At 44.2% G+C, this 11,244-nt stretch overlaps 1 protein-coding gene across 1 annotated transcript in view; it reads left to right on the top strand.

Moving 5' to 3' along the window:
- Positions 1-7,811: 7,811 nt before the first annotated feature.
- The window catches only part of LOC143289639 (neuronal acetylcholine receptor subunit non-alpha-2-like), an 11,967-nt gene continuing 8,534 nt past the window's right edge, over positions 7,812-11,244 (top strand). Inside the window, exon 1 of the mRNA XM_076598685.1 lies at positions 7,812-8,008. Within this exon, the coding sequence (XP_076454800.1) occupies positions 7,812-8,008 (197 nt within the window). The remainder of the gene's footprint in view (positions 8,009-11,244) is intronic.

Genomic DNA, 11,244 nt, shown 5'->3' with positions numbered 1-11,244 from the left:
TGTACTGTACTGTACTGTACTGCACTGGCTGTACTGAATTATACTGTACTGCGCTGCATTGCACTGCACTTAATTATACTTTACTGTACTGTACTGTACTGTACTGTACTGTATTGTACTGTACTGTACTGCACTGTAACTATACTGTACTGCACTATACTGTTACTATACTGTACTGTACTGCACTATACTGTAGCTATACTGTACTGCACTATACTGTAACTATACTGCACTGCACTATACTGTAACTATACTGCACTGCACTATACTGTACTGTACTGCACTCTACCGTACTACACTCTACTGTACTGAATTATACTGTACTGTACTGTATTGTACTGTACTGTACTGCACTACACTGTAAGTATACTGTATTGCACTCTACTGTAGTGCACTGGCTGTACTGAATTATACTGTACTGTACTGTACTGCACTTGGTTATACTGTACTGTATTGTACTGTACTGTACTGCACTACACTGTAAGTATACTGTATTGTACTGTATTGTATTACACTGTAACTATAGTGTACTGCACTATACTGTAACTATACTGTACTGTAACTATACTGTACTGTACTGCACTGCACTGAATTATACTGTACTGTACTGCACTGCACTGCATTGAATTATACTGTACTACACTGCACTGCACTGAATTATACTGCACTCCACTGAATTATACTGCACTTTACTGCACTGTACTGCACTGAATTATACTGCACTCCACTGCACTGTACTGCACTGCACTGCACTGCGCTGTACTGCACTGTACTGCACTGAATTATACTGTACTGTATTGTACTGTACTGCACTGTACTGTACTGCACTGTACTGCACTGAATTATACTGTACTGTACTGCACTGTACTGTACTGTACTGCACTGTACTGTACTGCACTGCACTGCACTGCGCTGTACTGCACTGTACTGTACTGTACTGTACTGTACTGCACTGTACTGCACTGAATTATACTGTACTGTATTGTACTGTACTGCACTGCGCTGTACTGCACTGGATTATACTGTACTGCACTGTACTGCACTGAATTATACTGTACTGTATTGTACTGTACTGCACTGCACTGCGCTGTACTGCACTGCACTGCGCTGTACTGCACTGGATTATACTGTACTGCACTGTACTGCACTGAATTATACTGTACTGTACTGCACTGTACTGCGCTGTACTGCACTGTACTGCACTGTGTTCTGTGGCGCTGCTTTCAGGAAGCCATGTGAGCGATGAGCAAAGTCTTCTGACGGCTGTACTGACGAACTACAACCCTGACATCAGACCTGACACTTTGGTGAACGTGGATCTCAGCATAATGCTTCTGTCTCTGGACAAACTGGTAGGTAGGAATCGGAGTTTGTGCGTGTGGGTGGGGTGGGGATGGGGGAGGGATGGAGACACGCATGTGGGTGATGTGGGCGTGGTGGTGGTCGGAGGGTGTGGGGGTCGGGGGGGTATGGGATGAGGTGAGGGGGGGGGTTCTTGTGTGTGTGTGTGTGTGTGTGTGTGTTGTGTGTGTGTGTGTGTTTCTGTGGGGGGGGGGAGGTATGTGTCTAAGTTGTGTGTGTGTGTGTGTGTGTGTGTGTCTGTGTGTCTGTCTGTGTGTATTTGTGTGTTTGTGGGTATGTGCCTTTTGCGAATGTGCCTATGGTGTGCCTATGTTGTATGTTTCTCTGTGAGTATGTGTGTGCATGTCTGTGTGTATGTCTGTGTCTGTTTCTCTGTGTCTGCGTGCGTGTGTGTGTGTGTGTGTGTGTGTGTGTGTGTGTGTGTGTGTGTGTGTGTGTGTGTGTGTGTATGTGTGTGTATGTATGTATGTGTGTGTGTGTGTGTGTGTGTGTGTGTGTGTGTGTGTGTGTGTGTGTGTGTGTGTGTGTGTGTATGTGTGTGTGTGTGTATGTGTGTGTGTGTATGTGTATCTCTCTTTCTCCCTCTCCCTCTCCCTCTGTCTCTCTCTCTCTCTGTGCCTCTGTCTCTGTATATATATAGACACACACACACACACACACACACACACACACACACACACACACACACACACACACACACACATTTTTGTATTTGTATTTCTTTTTATCACAACAAATTTCTCTGTGTGAAATTCGGGCTGGTCTCCCCAGGGAGAGCGCGTCGCTACCCTGCAGCGCCTCCTTTTTTTTTCTTTTTCTTTTTTTTCCTTTTTCTTTTTTTTTTCTTTTTTTTTTGTATTTTTTCCTGCGTGCGGTTTTATTTGTTTTCCCTATCGAAGTGGATTTTTCCACAGAATTTTGCCAGGAACAACCCTTTTGTTGCTGTGGGTTCTTTTACGTGCGTTAAGAGCATGCTGCACACGGGACCTCGGTTTATTGTCTCATCCGAATGACTAGCGTCCAGGCCACCACTCAAGGTCTAGTGGAGGGGGAGAAAATATCGGCGGCTGAGCCGTGATTCGAACCAACGCGCTCAGATTCTCTCGCTTCCTAGGTGGACGTGTTACCTCTAGGCCATCACTCCACACACACACACACACACACACACACACACACACACACACACACATATGTATCGCCCTTTTTCTAGCTCACTCTGTCTCTCCCTTTGCCTCTTCTCTCTCTCTCTCTCTCTCTCTCTCTCTCTGTCTCTCTGTCTCTGTCTCTCTCTCTCTCTCTCTCTCTCTCTCTCTCTCTCTCTCTCTCGCTCTCCACACAGGATAACCGAATGTAACTGTGGTATAACTTCTTCTGTTCTTGCCCACAGGACATTGGAAGCCAACACGTGGATCTCAGCTTCATCATCGTTTTTGTAAGACATTGATTTCTTCATTCATATCTGATCTGTATCCATTTACATAGGTATATATATGTATATGTATGTATATGTATATATATATATATATATATATACAGATATATATACATATACATATATATCCACATCTATATATATATATATATATATATATCCACATCTATCTATCTGTCTTATATATATATATATATATATATATATATATATATATATATATGTATATATGTGTGTGTGTGTGTGTGTGTGTGTGTGTCGTGTGTACATCTCCCTCTGTTTTTCCATATGTTTGTTTTTTTCTAAATATATGGTAACTATGAAAAAGGTCTGTTTGTCTTCCTCTCTCTCTTTCTCTCTCTCTCTCTCCCTGTGACTGTCTCTCTCTCTTTCTCTCTCTCTCTCTGTCTCTTTCTGTCTGTCTGTCTCTCTCTCTCTCTCTCTCTCTCTCTCTGTCTGTGTCTCCCTCTCTCTGTCTCTGTTTGTCTGTCTCTGTTTCTGTTTCTGTTTCTGTCTGTCTGTCTGTCTGTCTGTCTGTCTGTCTCTCTCTCTCTCTCTCTCTCTCTCTCTCTCTCTCTCTCTCTCTCTCTCTCTTGTTCGTCATTAATGAAAAATAAAGTCTTGTTTTTCTTCTCCTTACAACGCAAATCAGGTTCCAGTTCAACACACACTTTTTTTTCTTTTCTTTTTTTTTTTAATGTAGACGAGCTCTTCTCGATTTGTTATTTCATCTAATAATCATTATCTACCTTGGAAAATTCGTGACACTTCTTTTTTTTTTTTCTTGAATCAGCATAGTTCACACAAAAAATACAATGTTCAAAATGACTTCATGAAAGCTGGGGGTGTTTGTGGGGGGTGGGGGTGGGGGGGGGGTTCTTTTTTTTCTTTTTCATAAACTGTTAAAAATTGATTATGCTAGGCTCTGTGTGGAATATGATTCCACCCACCCACCTACCCACATTTGACGACCTCCAACACGGACTCAGACACGTACATACACAGCAGTTTTTAGGGGGAACTCTGCATCATTTTTAATCTGCCCCTCAGAAAGAAAAAACCACTGCATGTTCCCCAAGTGATTCTATCTTCTGGTTTTTTTTGTGGGTTTTATGTGAACTTTGAGTAACAAAGTTTGAAATATGTTCTCTGCGTTAGAAATGAAAATGTGTGTGTGTGTGTGTGTGTGTGTGTGTGTGTGTGTGTGTGTGTGTGTGCGTGCGTACTTGCATCCTCTGTATGTGTGTGTGTGTGTGTGTGTGTGTGCGTGCTTGCATCCTCTATATGTGTGTGTGTGTGCGCGCGCGCGCGTGCGCGCGCTCGCGTGCTTGTGTGTGTGTGTGTGTGGATGGGGGGGGGTATTTGCGTATTTGCATGTGTGTGTGTGTGTGTGTGTTTGCGCGCGTTTGTGTTTGTGAGCGCCCGTATGTGAGTGTGTGTGTGTGTGCGCGTGTACGTGCATTGTGTGTACGTATGTATGTGTGCATGTGTGTGTGTGCGCGCGCGTGCTTGCATCTTCTGTCTGTGTGTGTGTGCGCGCGCGCGTGCTTGTGTGTGTGTGGGGAGGGGGGGGGGGTATTTGCGTATTTGCATGTGTGTGTGTGTGTGTGTGTTTGCGCGCGTTTGTGTTTGTGAGCGCCCGTATGTGAGTGTGTGCGTGCGCGTGTACGTGCATTGTGTGTACGTATGTATGTGTGCGTGTGTGTGTGTGAGCGCGTGTGTGTGATTGTGTGTGTGTGTGGGCGCGCGCGCGCGCGCGTGTGTGTGTGTGTATGTGTGTTGCGCGCGTGTGTGTGTTTGTGTGTGCGCGCGCTTGCGTGCGTGTGTGTGTGTATGTGTGTTGCGCGCGTGTGTGTGTTTGTGTGTGCGCGCGCTTGCGTGCGTGTGTGTGTGTATGTGTGTTGCGCGCGCGCGCGCGCGCGTGTGTGTGTGTGTGTTCTGAACAGGCTGATGGAATAAAATGTACTTATAAACAAATGAATATCTCAGTGGTGGACAGATAGCCGACTGACGTGGACCCCAAGTAGTTACGGGAACATCGATACTGTCACCGCACCGACAGAGAAAGTCTGGACACCAAGCTTTGTGGTGGAAAATTCGTAAGTATCCAAAACAGACTGACTGACTGACTGACAGACAGACAGACAGAGGGACGGACGGACGAACTCGCACACACAAGACACAGAACCAGACACTCCACTGCTGGACGCCGTTCTTTATCTGTCTCTGGACCTTGTATTTGGAATGAACTTCCTCTTTCGCTTCGTCAGGTCTCCGCTTTCAGCTCTTTCGAGTCTGGCCTTAAAACCCATCTCTTCACAAGATAGCCTCCCTCCCTCTGCCTCTTCCTTATCTTCAGTTTCTTCAGTGTTAGAGTTATGCATGAGTGTGAATGACTGGTGTGAAAGCGCTTACATTTGTCTCTGCACAAGATTCAGCGCTATATAGATACTGTCATTATCATTATTATTATTATCATAGAAGCAAGATAATGATTATTCGAATTTTTAACACGGTTTTTAAGATACACAGCTTTTTTGTTTTGCTGTTTTTGGTTGTTGTTTTTTAGCATCACATTGTAGTGTAGTGTAGTGTAGTGTAGTGTAGTGTAGTGTAGTGTAGTGAGCTGACTTGCTGTGCGTTCCATTGTCTTGTTTCGTCAATTATAGTGTCTTGTTTTGTCTTGTCTTGTCTTGTCTTGTATTGTATTGTATTGTATTGAGCTGATTTGCGTTGAGTTGAGTTGCGTGGCGTTGTCCTGTCTTTTCTTGCCTTGTCTTGTCTTGTATTGTCTTGTTTTATCTTGTGATGTATTGTATTGTGTTGTAATATACTGTATTGCATTGTATTGTGTTGTGTTGTGTTACGTTGCATTACGTTGCATTGTGCTGCATTGTGTTGGATTGTCTTGTCTTGTATTGATTGTATTGTATCGTATTGCATTGTATTGTATTGTATTGTACTACGTTTCTGTCACTACGGATATCTCTGTGTGAAGTTCGGGGTTGCTTGCTGTACCCATGGAAAGGGTGTTTTCACAGTGACAGGGCCATCCATTTCGCCTTCCTTCCTTCCTTCTTTCTTCTCTTTCTTTCTTTCTTTCTGCAAGTGTGCTTGTTTCACTGTCAACATGGATTTCTTTGCCGTGGGTTCGTGTTACCTGCGTAGGTACGCTAAGTGCATATTGTTTACAGGAACCTCCGCTCATCATCTCATCCAGCCGAAGGACTTGGGTGTTAGTTTGGTCTTCCGGTGCTTTGCCTTGGTGTGCTGTGTAGTTTGGTGTTGTCATCTTAGCCGGAGGAACGTGGCATCATGGGTTAGACGCTTATCTGCCAGTACAGATAGTCCGTGGAGGGTCTGTGTTCGAATCCAATCCCGCTCTCGCCTTTTCTCCCAAGTTTGACTGGAAAATCAAAATTTAGCGTCCAGTCATTCAGATGAGACGATAAACCGAGGTGTCGTGTGCAAGCGCGCACTTGGCGCACTGAAAAAGAACCCATGGCAACGAGAGTGTTGTCCTCCTTGAGACTCTTCTCTGCCAGTACAGTATACGTGAGGGCCTGGGTTCGAATCCAGCTCTCGCCTTTTCTCCCAAGTTTGACTGGAAAATCAAACTGAGCATCTAATCAATCGGGTGAGACGATAAACCGACCGAGGTCCTGTGTGCACTGACAGAGAATTCATGGCGACAAATGTGTTGTCACTCTGGCAAAATTCTTTCAGTGATATCTACTCTGATAGGCACACACACACACACACACACACACACACACACACACACACACACACACACATATATATATATATACATATATATATATATATATAGAGAGAGAGAGAGAGAGAGAGAGAGAGAGAGAGAGAGAGGGGCAAGAGAGAACGAACCTTTTTTTATTGAGGGAAAAAAGGAAAAAAGTACAAATGGCTTCTTTTCATCTTGCCCTCATGAAAAGGGAAAATGAATACTAAATACAAAAGCATAACAGAGAGAGAGAGAGAGGGAGGGAGAGTGAGAGAGAGAGAGAGGGAGAGAGAAAGGGGGAGAGAGAGAGAGGGAGAGTGAGAGAGAGAGAGTGAGAGAGAGAGAGGGGGGTGAGAGGGAGGGAGAGAGAAAGAGGGAGAGAGAGGGAGAGAGGGAGGGAGAGAGAAAGGAGGAGAGAGAGGGAGAGAGGGAGGGAGAGAGAGAGAAAGAGGAGAGAGAGCGAGAGAGAGAGGGGGAGTGAGAGAGAGAGACGGAGAGAGAGGGAGATAGAAAGGGGGGTGAGAGGGAGGGAGAGAGAGAGAGGGAGAGAGAGGGGGGAGAGAGAGGGAGAGAGGGAGGGAAAAAGATAAGGAGAGAGAGGGAGAGAGGGAGGGAGAGAGAGAGAAAGAGGAGAGAGAGCGAGAGAGAGAGAGAGAGAGGGAGAGAGAGAGGGGGGTGAGAGGGAGGGAGAGAGAGAGAGGGAGAGAGAGAGGTGAGAGGGAGGGAGAGAGGGAGGGAGAGAGAGAGAGAAAGAGTAGGAGAGAGAGAGAGAGAGAGATGCAGTCAAGGTCTGACTAGGGGCGTTGGGTTGTCCAGCTGTCAGGCAGGTATCCGCCCAGCAGATGTGGTGTAGCGCAGCGAATATTATTATGGATTTGCCCGAAGGCAGTGACGCCTCCTTGGGAAACTGACACTGAAATTGAAACTGTTGTTTATTGTTTGTTTGGTTGGTTGGTTGGTTGATGTGGTTTGTGTGTGTGTGTGTGTGTGTGTGTGTGTGTGGTGGGGGGGTGGGGGTGTCTTTTTTTTTTTTTTTTTTTGTTCGTTTGTTGTTTTTTCACTGTCAGCTGTCTTTTATTTATTTATTAATTTACTTATTCATATATTCATCTATTCATTTATGCATTCATCATCCATTCATTCAGTCATTCTATTTATTTATTCATTTATTTATTTATTTAAATTTTGTTTATTTATTTATTCATTTATTATTTATTTATTTACTTATTTATCTATTCATTTATCTATCTATCTATCTGAAGGGTCGGTGGCATGCCGGGAATCCCAAAAACGGAAGACAACCGAATTCCGCTGAGGTTCCGGAGCATAGGCGTGGTGCAATGGGCGCAAATCATGCACAGCTCCACCACGTGCGAAATGGCCATCTCCAACTTTCCTTTCGACACCCAGCGCTGCTCCTTAGGTCTTACTGCTTGGCACGAATCTACCGTGCTGAATGTCAGCTCGTCGTGAGTCAATCTGTCTGTCTATGTGTTTGTCTGTATGTCTGTATGAATACCCAACGCTCAGCTGATCACATATCGCAGATTGACGTAAGCTTTCAGTTGTTGGGCCAACAGCAAAGTGAGAGCTGTGTGTATAAGATCAATGGTTTCTTTCCATTGCGATGGCAAGTCATTTATCTACAGCCCTTGTCTTTTGTGAAGGACTATAATTATGACTCTCAAACTAGGAGGGCGAGATTGCACTGGCTCTTAGTTGCTGCAGCCTTGTTGGGGGGAACCATCCCAACGCCCGACTGTCCTAAAACCCTCTTGGCCGAGAGAGTGGGGATGTAACTTGGGAAAGACACTCTCCACTATAATCAAATTCTTGCCCAGATAATCGGGACAGCCGATGCCTCCTCTGCTGTTCTCATGGTCGTGGTCGGACACGTCTGGCTATCATACATGTATTTGTATTTGTTTTCCTTTTTATCACAACAGATTTCTCTGTGTGAAATTCGGGCTGCTGTCCCCAGGGAGAGCGCGTCGCTACACTACAGCGCCACCCATTTTTTTTTGTATTTAATTTTTGCTGCGTGCAGTTTTAATTGTTTTTCCTGTCGAAGTGGATTTTTTCTACAGAATATTGCCAGGAACAACCCTTTCGTTGCCGTGGGTTCTTTTACGTGCTCTAAGTGCATGCTGCACACGGGACCTCGGTTTATTGTCTCATCCGAATGACTAGCGTCCAGACCACCACTCAAGGTCTAGTGGAGGAGGAGAAAATATCGGCGGCTGAGCCGTGATTCGAACCAGCTCCCTCAGATTCTCTTGCTTCCTAGGCGGACATGTATGTAAATGTATGTATGTAAATATGTGCATATGTATATATGTATGTATCATTGGCCGTTTGGGAACCACCCCAACGCCGACACATATACATTACTGGATCGGATGCTTACAAACGAGCTTTAACTTATTGACGATAAGACAGAAACCATACCTATAGGTTCTAAGTCTGCGCAAAGTCACATGTCTGACCATACCTTCACTGTCTGCAATGCTGATGTCAACTTTCAAAATTCTGTCAGAAACCTAGGTGCATTAATTGATTCAGCTCTGTCCATGCACGAGTTTCAGTTTCAGTTTCACTTTCTCAAGGAGGCGTCACTGCGTTCGGACAAATCCATACACGCTACACCACATCTGTTGAGCAGATGCCTGACCAGCAGCATAACCCAACGCGCTTAGTCAGGCCTTGAGTGCATGCTTACATATTTGTGTACCTATGAAAGTGGATTTCATTTTACGTAATTTCGCCAGAGGACAACACTCTCGTTGCCATGGGTTATTTTTCAGTGCGCCAAGTGCGTGCTGCACACGGGACCTCGGTTTATCGTCTCATCCGAAAGACTAGACGCTCAGTTTGATTTTCCAGTCAAACTTAGGAGAAAGGGCGAGAGCGGGATTCGAACCCACACCCTCACGGACTCTCTGTATTGGCAGCTGAGCGTCTTAACCATTCTGCCACCTTCCATGATGCACGATCATGTTAGTAACTTATGTGAAACTGCAAACTTCCAGCTGAGGAAACTCCGTACCATTCGACCATGTCTAACTACTGAAGCAACCACACACACAGCTTGTTTGTTCCTTGATCCTAAGTCGCATTGACTACTGCGATTCACTACTTGCTGGTCTGCCTTCTCGCATTCAAATGATTTTGAACAATGTTGCAGGAATCAGTTTCAGAAAGTCAGAAATGGATCACGTTACCCAACTTTTACATCAACTTTATTTGTTACCCATTACGTACAGATTTCAATACATTCGATACCCATTACGTACATATTTCAATACAAACTTGCCATATTGGTTTATCGCCACTTTGTAGGATATCTCCCTTCTTTATTATCTACTGTCCTTTATACTTACACCCCTTTCCCGTTCTCTCAGGTCATCTGCTGAAAAGCTCCTTCGAAACCCCAAAATCTCTTCAAAGACATTTGGCCAAAGGGCCTTTCAGTATCATGCACCTTCTGTCTGGAATTCTCTTCCTCCGTATCTCCGTCACTTACCAACGCTGTCCTCTTTCAAAACAAACTTGAAAACCCATCTATTCAAACAGACATTTGCGTGTGATCAAGCATAGCTAATTGTCTGTATTCTTCCTCCACCTACCCACACCACTTTGCCCTCTACTAAAGGCATCATGTAGTGTGTGTGTGTGTGTGTGTGTGTGTGTGTGTGTGTGTGTGTGTGTGTGTGTGTGCGTGCGATTGTTAATACCTGAAATTTGTAGTATTCTCTTGGTGTATAGATGCACATTATATGTGTGTAGTTTTCTTTTTCATGTGCAGAGGTTTGTTATTATACGCTACTGTACATGTTTTGTTTAATGCATGGCCCTTTGAGCGTATTATATGGGTAGTTTGCGCCATACATGTACTATATATTCTTATTATTATCATTGTCATTATTATTATTATTATTATTATTATTATTATTATTATTATTATTATTATCAGTTTCAGTTTCAGTAGCTCAAGGAGGCATCACTACGTTCGGACAAATCCATATAGGCTACACCACATCTGCCAAGCAGATGCCTGACCAGCAGCGTATCCCAACGCGCTTAGTCAGGCCTTGAAAGAAAAAAAAAGAAAGAAAAGAAAAAAAGGAAAAAAAGGGTGAATAAAGAATAGATAAATACATAAAAAAGAACTACTACTACTAATAATAATATGTATATTATTATTATCATTGTTTTCTTTTTTCTTTTTTCTTTTTTTTAACTCTTTCCATACGAACGGCGAAAGAGGCGACGTTAACAGCGTTTCACCCCAATTACCACCATCAAAATATTGCAAGCGGAAGACTCTTATACTGAAGAGGTGAATGTTGACAAAGAATACCACAATTCTGACGACGGAAGCTAAAGGTTCCGTCATTCAGACACCCACTGGACATCCGATGGGTCTGTGTAGAGGAGAAGAGAGGACTGGCCGTACTGAGTGAGTTAATCACTGTTATTAGTAGTAGTGATATATTGCTGTGTTGGGGCCATGGCAGAACTGGTTAGGGGTTGGACTTCCGAACCAGTGTTCGTCAATGATCAGAACTCAAGATTCTGTTTCGACATGGTGTTGAGCCGTTTGGGAGAGACCCTTTGCTCCGACCTTTCCTCACTCCACCCAGGTGTGGATGGGTACCTGACTTCGGTCCGGAAAGGACAACACGGATGAAGGAGAGGACTGGGC

This window comes from Babylonia areolata, chromosome 14, assembly GCF_041734735.1.
Source record: "Babylonia areolata isolate BAREFJ2019XMU chromosome 14, ASM4173473v1, whole genome shotgun sequence".
In the NCBI taxonomy this organism is placed as follows: domain Eukaryota; kingdom Metazoa; phylum Mollusca; class Gastropoda; order Neogastropoda; family Buccinidae; genus Babylonia; species Babylonia areolata.
This window is presented reverse-complemented; position numbering and strand designations above follow the sequence as displayed.